Raw genomic sequence first — 14,003 nt, 5'->3', positions numbered from 1 at the left:
ATGTAACAGTTGGCAACACTGCTACAAGGTGGGACATATTAGTCTGAATACCAGTATGCAGCATTTGTAAGGTATGAAAGAGGTCTGCAAACAGCACCAGGATATGTGAATTGTTTAGCCAGTAACCTCAGCTTGGATGATTGATCCACCACTGCGATCCAGAATGAAATACCAATATCTTTTATCTATATAACTATTTGATGAATTGCCAGGAAATGTTGTACAGACATTGCATGGTTCCCAGAGGATGGATCTTAGTGACATTGATGGTCTCCTAACTTTTCATTTAGCATCCTCATCAGGTCAAATTTTCAATAAACTTGGTTTATGTCCAAAAACAAGTTGCAAAACTAATGACATTCCCAACAGCCTCAGTTGTAATTCACATTTAATGCATGTTATCATGCTAACACTCAACTAAGATAGTGAACATAGCAAACATTATACTTGCTAGACATCAGCATGTTAGCATACAGACGTTTGTTAAAAGCAGCACCGTGACTCCAGGTTCACCAGTCAAAACACTGCATAATTATTTGATATGTGACAGCATGGAAGGCATGTTTATTTGCATGGCACCTTTTAACAAAAAGGCAAATCAATGTGCTACACATATGTGAAGAACAGAATCAGATTTGTCTACACATACAAGGTAGTTGACTCTGCTTTTACATTGCTCTCAATGTATGTACACAGAATAATCATTATTAACAAAATAGACAATATATATATATGTATAAATACACACTTTATAAGGTACACCTGTTCACTTGTTTCTTAACACTTAAGTAGCTAATTAGCAACTCAATGCTTTTAGGCATGCAGACATGGTCAAGACAGCTTGCTGAAGTTCAAACCGAGCGTCAGAATGGGGAAGAAAGGGTATTTAATTTACTTTAAACGTGGTATGGTTGTTGCCAGACAGGCTGGTCTGAGTATTTCAGAAACCTTTCACGCACAACCATCTCTAGGTGTCAGAGGTCAGAGGAGAGTGGGCAGACTGGTTCAAGATGACAGAACGGCAACAGTAACTAAAATTACCACTCATTACAAACAAGGTATGCAGAATACCATCTCTGAACGCACAACACGTCAAACCTTGAAGCAGATGGGCTACAGCAGCAGAAGACCACACCAGATGCCACTCCTGGCAGCTAAGAACAGGACACTGAGGCTACAATTCGCACAGGCTCACCAAAACTGGACAATAGAAGATTGGAAAACATTGCCTAGTCTGATGAGTCTTGATTTCAGCTGCGACATTCAGATGGTAGGGTCAGAATTTGGCGTACATATTTGGCAACATGAAAGCGTGGATCCATCCGGCCTTGTATCAATGGTTCAGGCTGGTGGTGGTGGTGTAATGGTAACCTGTAATGGGATATTTTCTTGGCACACTTTGTGCCCCTTAGTACCAATTGAGCAACCTTTTAAACGCGACAGCCTGAGTATTATTGCTGACCATGTCCATCCCTTTATGACCACAGTGTACCCATCTTCTGATGGCTACTTCCAGCAGGATAATGCAGCATGTCTCAAAGCTCAAATCATCTCAAAATAGTTTCGTGAACATGAAAATGAGTTCACTGTCCTCCAATGGCCTCCAGAGTCACCAGATCGCAATCCAATAGAGCAACTTTGGAATGTGGTGGAACGGGAGATTTGGATCATAGATGTGAAGCTGACAAATCTGCATCAACTGCGCGATGTTATCAATATGGACCAAAGTCTCTGAGGAATGTTTCCAACACCTTGTTGAAAGTGTGCTATGAAGAATTAAGGTAGTTCTGAAGGCAAAAAGGGGTCCAACATGGTACTAGCAAGGTGTACCTAACATAGTGGCTGGTGAGGTTATATACAGTATATATAAAACAATAACATTTGTAGACAGGAAGACAATAAGACAAGACAATAGTGCAATGGAACATAGTGCAAAAGATACTGGAATAAATATTTTGATATGATATGTGCAGTATATATAATATGAGATCAGACTTGAAATGCATTGCACTGTAACCGTGCTTGCAGTTGTAATGAAGTTACTTCAGAGTTACTGAAGTCCTTCATGAAGTGTTTCTATAATTACATCTATCCTTGCATATACTCTGTTAGAGTTTAAGTGGAGATCTTTAAACCGCAGAGCTAAAATGGTTTGTTACTGTGAGACCAATCCCTGTAGCTTGTGACAACTAAAGAAATAACAAAGTTTGAAATTTCCACACATTTTCTCCTGAGGATGCAGCAACAGCGCTGTAATGGTGCAGTGAAAAGGTGGGACTTCCCTAGTGTCTGGATTTCTCTTTGCTCTCATGTGGACTGGTCTCTGAGCAGCCCATCTTGCTATCACAGCCCATCCAGGTGAGAAGGGACTAGAAGAGAAGCAGTGAGAGGTCACACCAGCACGTCCACTCCTCTGTCTTCTGTCCACCATCTCAGTTAATTGGGTCCTGCGTCCACCCGTCTCCCATAACCCCTCCTCTTCTTTCTAGTTCCTCTCTTTACCCTTTTCCATTCTCTCACTTTTATTTTTCTTTCCACAAGTCTGACCATTCCTCTCTCCGCTGCGCTGTCACCATGGCAACCCTCCACTCTGCTGCAGGACCCCACCCTCTCCCTTTCTCCTTGTCTTCTCTCTCCCTCCCTCAGTCTCTCTTTCTCTCTTTCCCTTTCTCCCATCATCTGCAGCGGCTCTACGGTATTAAATATTGATGGTGGTGTTTTGCACTCAGACCCTCCTCTCCTCTCCTCTCCTCTCCTCTCCCCTCCTCTCCTCCTTCCTTCTTTTTGTCCTACTCCTCTCTCTTCTCCTGCTTGATTATCTCCTCTCATCTTCCCTCCTTCTTGCTTTACTTGTGACCTCTCTTGACTCTCCACTTTGCTTTTTGGGCTTGGTATTTCTAATTTTCCTCCTTGTCTCCTTCCCTCTATCTGCCTAGCTTCCTCCTTCCTATCTTTGCTCCTCTCATCTTCTTTCTTTTACTGTTTTGCAAAATTAGGCGAGGAGACACAACATGGCTGCAACTAACACCATACAGGGCTGGAGGCTTCCCATTCGCCCACTCCCAGCCAGCAGCCTTCACTGTTGTGGAATCCATATCCACAATGTTGCTCCTCTCTCGCCCCCTCCCTCTCTGTCTCACTGTTTTTGCCCCTGCTAGATTTTTTTTTTTTGCAATGCACCTCTACCTCTTTCTCCCACTTTCCCTGTCTGTCTCTATCTGGCTCCCCTTTTCTCTGTGTTTCTTTCTCCCCATGTCTCTGTGGGCCTCCCCTGGGCTGGTTGCTGTTGGCAGCACCCGTGCCTCCCACACTGTCACTTGACATGCTATTTATAGGCCTTCAGAGGGGGTGGCTCTCAGTGCAAGGAGGATGCTTTCTTAAACAATGTAGCTTAAATAAAAGAGGCAGGAGCTCCCGAAGAGCCCTGTGGTTGATGTGTTCCCTCTCTGCTTCTGTGTACAGGCACCAAGTGCACCTTTCACCCCATTATCACCATTTGTCTTTTGATCACTGGGTCATTCGGAATAAATTCCCAAAATCCAAGAAGTGTTGTTTTTAAATAGTGAAAGATGCTCTTTTTAATGTTTCCATCCTTCTGTCTTACGCGTCCCTCCTTTTCTCCTCTATTTCATTCTGTCCTTTCCTGCAGTTCTTTGGAGCTTTTCTTTGCCAGCAGCCAGAACAACAAACTCCTCTACGGCGAGCCACCCACGTCGCCGCGTGCCAGCCGCAAGTTCTCCTCCCCTCCTCCTCTCTCCATCACCAAGACGTCCTCGCCCAACCGCCGTCGCAAGCTTTCGCTCAACATCCCCATCATCACAGGGGGCAAAGCCCTGGACCTTGCTGCACTCAGCTGTTCTCCCAATGGCTATGCAAGCATGCACTCCACCATGTCACCCTTCAGTAAGACGACACTCGACATCAACAAGCTCTATGTGTCCAGCACCATGGCTAACAAAATCCCAGACGAGGGAGAGGCCAAAGCCGAAGGCAAGGCTGATGAGTCTGTCCTCAACAAGCAAGGTCAGAATCACGGTCCGAGGGATGTTGCTCAGCTTTAATGAGGTTCACGTGTATTGTGGTCCACTGTCGTGCTCATACTAAATCATCATCTTTTACTGTCTTACCATCCCTTTATGGTTGCAAAGTGGTACTGATGTGCATATATAAGAGGTCTAAATAGAAAAATTTCAGCTTCTTTGAACAGTTTTCTTTGAGATTGAAAGACAACCACATCCATGTGGTCATGTGTTTTTCCAACTTAAAATCAAAAATGTTTTTTCGATAAAAAATGTTGGAAAAACATGTTGGAAAATTCAACTGACCATGATTATTGACCATAAAAATTAGAAAATACATAATTTTTTGAGACTTAATGGCCTTTGGAATTTCCTAAACTGTTGTTTAAACCTTTTGTTGTCTTCTCTCGCCATTTTCCCAGCTATCCACAAGCCCGACACTTATGTCTGTACATTTATTCTTCTTCTTTGTTTTCTTTTTTCTTGATTGTGAAACACTTTTTTTCTGTCCAGATCTGTCTGTGAGAGAGGAATGTGCTGAGGACCCAAGTCAGAGTGACGAAACGGAGGCAGAAATGTCCCCTCCCAAGTCACCGTCAACACCTAAGAACGTCAAGTCAAAAAACTCTGGTAGGATGACTCTGTCTCTCCGCCATTGTGTTATGCGGTTCTTTGTCCTTTTAGAACGTCTTGTGATCTACTTTTGAATCCCAACCCACCAGTTAAAAAACAAATGAGTTGGCAAGAATGTTAAGTAACTTGGCAAGAATGTAAGAGCTGGCAATCGACAGTAGCTTAGCGCTTGGTGCTAGTGACACACAGTACTTGCCAGCAGAGTGTCTTGGCGGATTAGAATATGACAAAATAAAATCAATAATAATAGATCATGTCAATAACAAAAAACATTCATGGTAACATGAAGCACATTTAACTATTGCTATTCTTACCGCATGTTACACCCTCTGTTAGCACTTGAAGGAATAATTCCAACTGGCAGATTACATTACTTAACTAACATGAAATGAGCAGTTAAAGTGAAATAAAGTCTAATTTAAAAAGAGTAATTGTAATAGAACTGCACTGAAAAGACCTGCAGCAGAAGAAACACCAGTTAGCCTTCAGATCACAGGTTAGGCAGGATATGTCCTGACTGTTTAAGAGTCAGCAATGGCTTCACAAAAATCATTTTTGGAAATCTACTTATTCGCTTTCTTGCTTTGAGTTAGATGAGAAGAGATCCACTCTCATCTCATGAAGTTACCACCACCTGTCAGTTAGCTTACCTTAGCATTAAGACTGGAAACAGGGAACCTGGCCCTGTCCAAACATAACAAAATCCAGCTAGTAGCTCCTCTAAAGCTCGTTTATTAACAGTTATACCTTGTTTCATTAGTCTGTACAAAAACTGAAGTGCAAAAAGAACATATTGCAGGTTTATGGGGGTTATGTGCTGGACAGGTTGGCAGCCCACAACTGGTGACTCCAGGAGGGTACTGTGTCCAGCCAAGAAATAATCCAGCACACGACCCCTCGTAAAACCACAACGTGTTGTTAATTAGGGAACTTTAGAGGTGCTAGTTGGCAGACTTTGCTGACAGAACAGAGCCAGGCTGACTGTTTCCAGTCTTTGTGCTAAGCTGGTGAGTGCATTATTTACTGTACAGTTACGACTGTGGTATCAATCTCATCTATTTCTTGGCAAGACAGGGAATAAGCGTATTTCACAACATTTGGAAATGTTGCTTTAGAACATTTGAAGCATTTAACTTTGCACAGTTCTCTGAGTCACACACTTTATGCCTCTGAAGTGTAAACAATTCAAATACAGAGAAAGCTGTCATTATTACTTGATGTGTACAACGCATCTTTAAATGTAAGGTTTTAACATTAAAGATGTCAGTAAAGCAGGGGAAACTGGCAGCAGTTTCAGAAAGTACAAAAAAGGTCCAAATTGCGTTTTCTTTCGTTTAGTGGAAATCAATAATTTTAAAGGCAACGTTAGGTGTGATTTTTACTATCAGACCATTTACCATTCAGCAGAGATTCAGATTCTGTATGTGAGAAGTGCAAAGAGGATGAGATGAGGAGTGTAATTCATAGTGTTAAATGGACCCTGTTACAGTTGACTGTATAGCAAATGTTTTCAGAAAATGACAAACGTAACTACAGCCAAATAAGGTCTTGATAAAAACCACCCACAGCCTCCTGGCCCTCCCCGTACTGCACAGAGAAGGAGCATCCACCCCATAGGTAGTCAGGCACAATTCATCCCCAGTGTGTTCTCTTCCCACGGTGCTGGATACAAGGGAAGCCAGTGCCTCGTGTGAGTAGGTGGAAGGAAACCTTGTACCTTAGCAACGATGTGCATGTTCTTCTATTCCGCCCCCGGCTGAACGGAGGAAGGCAGGGAGTGAAGGAGGGAGGCAGAGCGGCAGACACAGTCACTGGCAAAAGCTGCAGGACACACGCTGCTGTGTGGTCTGTTTTAGCTCTCTGTTGCCCTCCACTGGTCAACAACTTAGTTTGATTATACACATACTTATAGTCTGTCCACAGCACTTCACAGAAGGAATCATATCACCTTTAATCACCTTACTGATGAACCACTGGCAATTTCTCTTTCAGCCTAACCCTATCAGACACTGAAAGGGTTGTAATATTGGTGTTTGTCAGAAAATAAGAAATTTCTCTATTTAGTGGAAGTATCCTTTAACCTTTTGAAAAGCATAATGAAGAGTGATTAAGGGTATTAACCTTTAGATTTCGTTTCCTCCATGTAGAGTTTTCTCTGTTTTCCTTCAACAATGGCATGGTGGTGTCATCTTGCCGAGAGCTGGACAATAACCGCAGTGCCCTCTCTGCCGCCTCGGCCTTCGCCATCGCCACCGCTGGTGCCAATGAAGGCACGCCAACCAAGGAGAAGTACCGTCGTATGTCACTCGCCAGCACAGGTCAGTGACATGAGGGGATGGCACTTCTGTTGACCAATAAATACCTCACTGATCAGATAACAGATGATCATTGGATGACAGACTATGTAAAAAACACTCATTTTTGGTTTGGATTATTTAGCCACACTTCTGGGGAGGGAAAGACATTTTGAATGTAACATAGATCAACTAATGACATCATTGGTCTGAAGGATAAGCAGTTTGGTGCCTCATGCCCACCAGGAGGCCTTCAAACTAATTGCAAATGTGTTGTCCTCTTTTTATTTAATGCCATCATTTAAGCATCTGTTTCAGTGATGTTAACTGTTTTTATAATCAGTCTTGTATTAGGAAACAGACTGATTCTTTTACCAAGTGAATGTTTTTTTTTCTTTATTTCATTTAATTGTAGTTGATTTTTGTTCTGCATTTTGCAAAACTGTAATGAAACATTAACAACTGTAAACAACTTGTTTTGGGGAATCGCTGCCTAGCTCAAGTTTCCTGATGCTAATACATTTATGTTTGAATAATGTTTGACTAGTTGTGAACACAGTTTTATAGTCTTTAAATATTCAAAGAAGCATTTTTTTTTGTCTCTGCAAGCAAATAACAAAAGGAGAGAACCATTTACAAGTAATGCTGTTACATCAACAGCTGATTGGTGTAGTTTCACTGTAACTCGGTTAAACTTGGTTCCAGGCTTTCCTACAGACCAGAGGAATGGGGACAAAGAGTTTGTTATCAGAAGAGCTGCCACAAACAGAGTCTTGAATGTGCTGCGTCACTGGGTCTCCAAACATGCACAGGTACAGTTCACCTTTACTTCTGTCTTTCACTTTTTGTTTATCTTATTATGCCATTGTAGAAGAAAAACAACACTTCTGCAATGACTCTGCTGTTGTTCCTGTGTTGGTCTTCAGGACTTTGAGCAGAACACAGAGCTGAAGATGCGGGTAATTGGCTTCCTGGAGGAGGTGATGCATGACCCAGAGCTCCTCACACAGGAAAGAAAGGCAGCTGCCAACATTATCAGGTTGGTTTTCCGTTATCATCGCTTGATTGCACATGCAGTCACATATGACACATCTGTTTGTCAGCACCATGTAGAAAAAAAGTTTCTGCAAGAGGATTTCTGATGCCAACAATCAGTATTAAAAGAGGAACTGGAGATACATCAACCCAGGTCCTGGCCTAAATCTGGTGCCTGGTGGACACACAATATACCTGGACACCGGCAGTAGAGCTTCAGAAAATAGAAACTTTTCACCTTTTATTCTGAGCTGCAGTGTCTGAACATCCCTGAAGTATTTTCTGATCTTCAAGGGAAGACAGAACAGACTTTTGCATTGGTACAAAATGGTAAAACTGGAGTAATTGCTGCTAAACATTATCAACCTGTGGAGGTGAAACCAAAAAGGCAAAACCCAAACTGAACAAAAAGATAAATTAATACCCAATGTTCTGGGTCACATTGGGAACTTTTGGACAAGTGGAATCCATTTATGTTTATTAAGGTCAATGCAATTGTGGACAAAACTGTCAAATAATAGCACTTTTCTCTTTTTGCACGTAGAACTCTCACTCAGGAGGACCCCGGAGACAACCAGGTCACCCTGGAAGAGATCACACAGATGGTGAGAGAAAGATTACAAAAGCCTTTTCAGTTTAAATAAAAAAATATTGTCAGTATCAAAAAAATATATAAAACACCTCTTCTTCTTGAAATGACTGGGTGTACTGTAGAAATGATTTGTGCTTTAGTTGTGATAATGTTTTTCACTGTGTCAGGCCTTGGAGGACTGTAAGACTGAGCCGTTTGACAGCCACTCTGCCCTGGAGATAGCTGAGCAACTCACGCTGCTGGACCACCTGGTCTTCAAGGTCATCCCATACGAGTGAGGACACACACATACATGTGTATAAACAAACAGACACACACAGTCACTGAATGTTTGTGTGTGTTTGATTATTTGACAAACTTTTTTCCACAGGGAGTTCTTTGGTCAAGGCTGGATGAAGAACGATAAAAACGAGAGAACTCCGTACATTATGAAAACAACCAAGCATTTCAACGATGTATGTGTTTACTCTGGTATTGTGAAATAAAGAAAAATAAATGTGAGAGATATCGAGATACATAAAAGATATATTAGCATGTATTTTTCTCTTTATTTTTTGTCAGATCAGCAACAGGATCGCCACTGAGATCTTGCAATGGGACGATGTTAACATGCGAGTGGCAGTGATCGAGAAATGGGTGGCAGTGGCTGACATCTGCCGCTGCCTCCACAACTACAACGCCATGCTGGAGATCACATCCTCTCTCAACCGCAGCTCCGTCTTCCGCCTCAAGAAGACCTGGCTCAAAGTCTCCAAGCAGGTATCAGTAATTTCTGACATGTTCATCCAGCAGTTATCGTTATCCACTAATATACAGGGGTGTAAGATTTCCAGGTTTTAGCTTAGTTATTCAAGTAATTACTAAAGTTGGCTCAGGCACCTTAACATGACCTAAAGGAATTGTTTGCCATTTTGGGAAATACCCTTATTTACTCTCTTTCATTAGATGAGAAGATCAATACCACTCTCATCTTTTAACACTAAATATAAGGCTTTCTATGTGCAGAAAGCTAAGCTAATTGCCTCCTGGCTCTAGCTTCATATTTAGCATACAGATTCATATCTGTATGCTAAGTGGTATCGATCTTCTCATCTACTGTAACTCTTGACAAAAAAGTGATTCGGTGTATTTCGCAAAATGTCAAACTATACCATCCAGCCTTTTTCCTCTAGCCAAAGTGAGCATTTCAAACTTGTATCAAAAATGAAACAGGAAGTTTTGCAAATGAAACAAAGACAACATGCTCTTAGAGCTCTTGGTCATTTTTAGCTTTAACAGTTTTGCTTTAATCCATTTTCTAGACAAAAACTGTGATTGACAAGTTACAGAAGCTGGTGTCATCAGAGGGACGATTCAAAAACCTGAGAGAAGCTCTGAAGAAGTAAGAATCCACAGTTGTTCACATTTCTGTAAGGTGCTCACACATTCTGGTGGAGGAGTTATGTGGTTCCCTCTGGTTTTTTGTGTCTGTACAATTGTCCCACCTTTTGTCCTCAGCTGTGACCCTCCCTGCGTTCCTTACCTGGGAATGTACCTGACTGACCTGGCCTTCATCGAGGAAGGAACACCCAACTACACCGAGGACAACCTGGTCAACTTCTCTAAGATGAGAATGGTAAAAAAAATGAGAGTGGGGAGATATACATACAGTACCTTACACCTTATATTATTTCTGTCTTGAATCTAGTTTGTCACTTTTGTAACATGTTACCAATCTGTGCCTCAAGTATTGTTGACAATACTAACTTGCAAGATTGAAATTTATATCATTTTGATTTCATTTGACCCCAGATATCTCACATTATCAGAGAGATAAGACAATTTCAGCAAACAGCTTACAAGATTGATTATCAACCAAAGGTGAGTTTTTATGAGTCTGTATTGTTTTAGTGTGCATTTTATACTTTTAGGAGCTACAGACTTTGATTATATCATTTTATTTTTTCTGATGTTATGACTAATGGCAAGTCTGTATTGTTTAGTAAAAGGTATTTCCCAATCAGTACTCTTAACAGTAATATTGGCCACTTGGGAGTCTTTTCAAGTATAAATTGTGAAAATCATCAAATTCATGTAATCCTGAATATAGCAAGCAACCGACAAGAGCAAAACATACTAGCCACAAGCTACTGGGAAAAATGTGTATCTTTGATTACTAGTAAGTGAATGCTTATGGAGAGCAGTATGTTTTCACAGTGGGTGATATTTTCATTACATGAATAATTTATTAACTGTATACAGTTTAGATTTCAATTCTCATTTTACATCTTTGGATTCACATTTGGAAATAAAATCATACTGATACACAACTGACCGTGGGAGAAATGTTGTATATAAATGTATATTTTCACTAATAGCGGGTATGCACACTGAGCATCTATTCCTAGCCTTGAACAAAGTGCTTTGTCTGTTCATTATTGCTTTAGGTTGCAAAGTACTTGCTGGACAGCAGTACAGCACTGGATGAGGAGAGCCTGTATGAAGCGTCTCTGAGAATTGAGCCCAAAACTTCATCATGAACGTGATCTCTCCCACCCTCAACCCTCATACGGAGTGTACAGGAACAATATATGATAATGTACATATACTATTATTTGTATTAGACACAGTAGGCTGTGCCCTTCTAGTATGTGCTCCCCAATGGACTCGTGCATAATCGTTATTAGAGACTGAGTAGAAGCCCAGAGAGGTTTTCTTTATATATTTACAGAGTATTTATATGTTACTTATCGTCTTAAATACCATTTTATGATAGTTATTTTCAACCACAGAATAAACAGATAAGAGGGTATACAGATATGATATTTAATAATATCCTAATGGGAATGTGCAGTATAGAACGGCTCTCGTTCATGAGAGATGGTGGTGACACATGATGATTAACTCTCACTTTTCTGCTCAGATGTCAAAATCAAAGAGAGGACTGCACAGAACGGCGATTGTCTTTAAACAAGTCCCCATGCAAACATTATGCAGACACTTCTTCAGCCTGTTTGTCCTCAAGTGGCGATCTTACAAGTTAAAAGTAATATGAATATCTACTAATCCACTCACAATGCTAACACTGTAAACTACTAATTGCTGAATGTAAATAAATTGAATGGCTATTGCAGGAAAAAACTCCAGAGCATAAATTGTATCAAAAATGGGATTTGATTTCATGAAAATGTTAAGTATTCAAATTGAAATTTAGCGACAAATCTTCCCTCTCAGCGAAGTAAAGGAAGTGAAAAGTGGAACTGCCGTGGTGGCTGAAGTTGAATCGTGCTCTGATGTTTTATGTAGCCACTGATTGATTTGGAATAGTTGGAGTAAAACTGACACCATAGTACTTGCTGGCTTCTGATTGAGCTAGGACATGTGTTTCAGTTTGGAGAGATGGGTTTTTATGCTTTTGCTTATTATCACCTTACTCCCCTGGTGGGTAACATGATGTATATACAGTATAAGCACCGGGCAGTGTATGTAGCAGATGTAACCAATATTGAGCCACTTCAGGAAGTTAAATTCCCAGCTTCTACACAGACACTAAGAGCATAGTTTTTATGGTTAATCCTCTTTGGCCATTGCATTATGGTTTTGCCTTAATCATGAAATGGATTAAATACCACAAAAGTGTGTAAACTATTTTGTTCTACAATTTGCCAATGAAGCAGAAATATTTGCTGTGTACAATATTGTGTACAGGCGGTCTGATGCATTTCCTAACGTGCAATGTGTTAAAAACATATCCCTTGAAATGTGTTATCCTTATGATCGTTCAACTCTGTAATAACTTTTCTGTGTATGATACTTTAAAACAAATGTTGATAACAACTTATAAGTGTAACACATTCTGTATCCTGTCTATTCCAATGTGTTAGCAGGAACTATACAGTAGTAATATTGTGCTTATTCTTGGAATATTTATAGGTATTTTTTACAGGCTTTGTAAAGAAAAACACCTAAAGCTTAAGTGGCAGGCATGTACCACTTTCACGTGTTCAAATCAAATCTATATCTAGAACAGTATGTGTACTGTATTTAAACCCCACCCTTGCACACAAATCTTTACCCTCTAACAGGCACATCAAATGTTTGCAGTGAGCAATACCCAGTGGTATGAGAATTATATTTCAGTCTATTTCAACAGCTTGAGTAGTATTTCCAGTTTTGTATAAAAGTGTATTCTTTCCTGATTACCTCTTGTTAATAAATCTATTCTTTCTCAGGGGGAGAAGTGTCTTCAAGGCTGCCACGTTTGTTTGACACTGTAAACGGAGTTTATGTAAAAGCCCATAAACTGTGGTCGTAGCTTTGCATGGTAAAGCTCAAAGAGGCTCAGCCAGAGGAAGGGGGTGGTTAGGTATTATGAAAGGCAGCCCTGTCATGTGACTCTGTCAGAGGCTGTTGGAGTGTACGGGTAAAGTATGGCGCCCGGTGTGGTTTGGTTCATCACCACCGTTTTTAGTTTAGTTCATTTAACACCGTTAATTTTACTCGAAGGTAAGGAAACACTCTTTAAGTTAAACATTTAGTTTTCAAACGTTTATTTTTGTAATTTGCAGAAACGGTAGTCGCTAGAGTCTAACAGAAATAGCTTATGTCTAATTAAAGGCAGACTCTCCGACAGGTGCAGCTCCACACTCAAAAAGTAGCCAGAAAGATAGAGGTATTTTTCACAATTATGAACAGTGTTGGAAGAAGTAGTTTATTCAGCTCTTTTTATTTAGGTAATAGAAGCAATACTGCGCAATATAAAAACACTCCACTACAAGTAAACGTTGTGTATTAAAAATGTCACTTGTTTAAGTAGCATAAAAGTAGCCTACATAAATGTACCTGAAGTATCTATCAAGTAATCATAATGGAGAAAATGACCCCTGTCAGCATTAATTATATTACGTTATTGGATTATTGTCAGGGATGCATTGATGTGGAAGTATCATACTGTTGTACTTGGTCGAGTTGGAGGCAATAGTTTAATCTATAATGCATCCTTTTATAAAGTAATTAAATATTTTGCACGTAAAATCTAAATCTGTAAACAAACATAACTACAGCTGTCAGATGCTGTAAATGCAGTGATGTGAAATTTTTTCCCCCTCTAAATTGTAGTGGAGTAGTGATAAGTAGCATGAAATGGAAATACAAGTTGGCTACCTGAACTTAAGTAATGTACTTGAGTAAATGTACTTAGTTACCTTAAATGGCTTTAGGACTAAATTTGAAGTTTGAAATGGTGATTATTAGGCTGCTTTATTAAACGATGGCTTCATTCTTTGTCTTATCAGAGGAAAATGAATTCAAACAGTGGATGTCACAGGTATGTAGGCCTACATCATGACAAAGTTACTGAAAATGTGTGCCTCAGTTTTTAAAAACTCAATTATTTCTTTTGTATTTGCTGTCACTCTTTTTGACCTGCAGCACAGCAGAGTTTATGACAGT

At 40.2% G+C, this 14,003-nt stretch overlaps 2 protein-coding genes across 10 annotated transcripts in view; both read left to right on the top strand.

Annotated features, from left to right (window-relative positions):
• The window catches only part of LOC123959221 (ras-specific guanine nucleotide-releasing factor 1-like), a 28,548-nt gene extending 17,184 nt beyond the window's left edge, over positions 1 to 11,364 (top strand). For 7 of the 8 annotated variants that reach the window (XM_046033163.1, XM_046033169.1, XM_046033167.1 and 4 more), the window contains 13 exons: positions 3,650 to 4,023; positions 4,533 to 4,649; positions 6,800 to 6,970; positions 7,652 to 7,758; positions 7,873 to 7,985; positions 8,526 to 8,586; positions 8,741 to 8,847; positions 8,944 to 9,028; positions 9,135 to 9,332; positions 9,875 to 9,954; positions 10,071 to 10,188; positions 10,365 to 10,433; positions 11,000 to 11,137. In XM_046033163.1, the coding sequence (XP_045889119.1) occupies positions 3,650 to 4,023; positions 4,533 to 4,649; positions 6,800 to 6,970; positions 7,652 to 7,758; positions 7,873 to 7,985; positions 8,526 to 8,586; positions 8,741 to 8,847; positions 8,944 to 9,028; positions 9,135 to 9,332; positions 9,875 to 9,954; positions 10,071 to 10,188; positions 10,365 to 10,433; positions 11,000 to 11,092 (1,693 nt within the window). In that variant the 3' untranslated portion in view covers positions 11,093 to 11,137. Of the gene's footprint in view, positions 1 to 3,649; positions 4,024 to 4,532; positions 4,650 to 6,799; positions 6,971 to 7,651; positions 7,759 to 7,872; positions 7,986 to 8,525; positions 8,587 to 8,740; positions 8,848 to 8,943; positions 9,029 to 9,134; positions 9,333 to 9,874; positions 9,955 to 10,070; positions 10,189 to 10,364; positions 10,434 to 10,999 lie in introns of all 8 variants that reach the window. The other variant, XM_046033162.1, reaches the window with a different exon arrangement.
• The window catches only part of LOC123959223 (pro-cathepsin H-like), a 5,483-nt gene continuing 2,621 nt past the window's right edge, over positions 11,142 to 14,003 (top strand). The window contains exons 1-3 of one of the 2 annotated variants that reach the window (XM_046033171.1): positions 11,142 to 11,151; positions 11,476 to 11,598; positions 13,847 to 13,878. In XM_046033171.1, the coding sequence (XP_045889127.1) occupies positions 11,544 to 11,598; positions 13,847 to 13,878 (87 nt within the window). In that variant the 5' untranslated portion in view covers positions 11,142 to 11,151; positions 11,476 to 11,543. Of the gene's footprint in view, positions 11,152 to 11,475; positions 11,599 to 12,924; positions 13,059 to 13,846; positions 13,879 to 14,003 lie in introns of those variants that run through there. The other variant, XM_046033170.1, reaches the window with a different exon arrangement.

Source organism: Micropterus dolomieu, linkage group LG20, assembly GCF_021292245.1.
Source record: "Micropterus dolomieu isolate WLL.071019.BEF.003 ecotype Adirondacks linkage group LG20, ASM2129224v1, whole genome shotgun sequence".
Classification (NCBI taxonomy): Eukaryota; Metazoa; Chordata; class Actinopteri; order Centrarchiformes; family Centrarchidae; genus Micropterus; species Micropterus dolomieu.
This window is presented reverse-complemented; position numbering and strand designations above follow the sequence as displayed.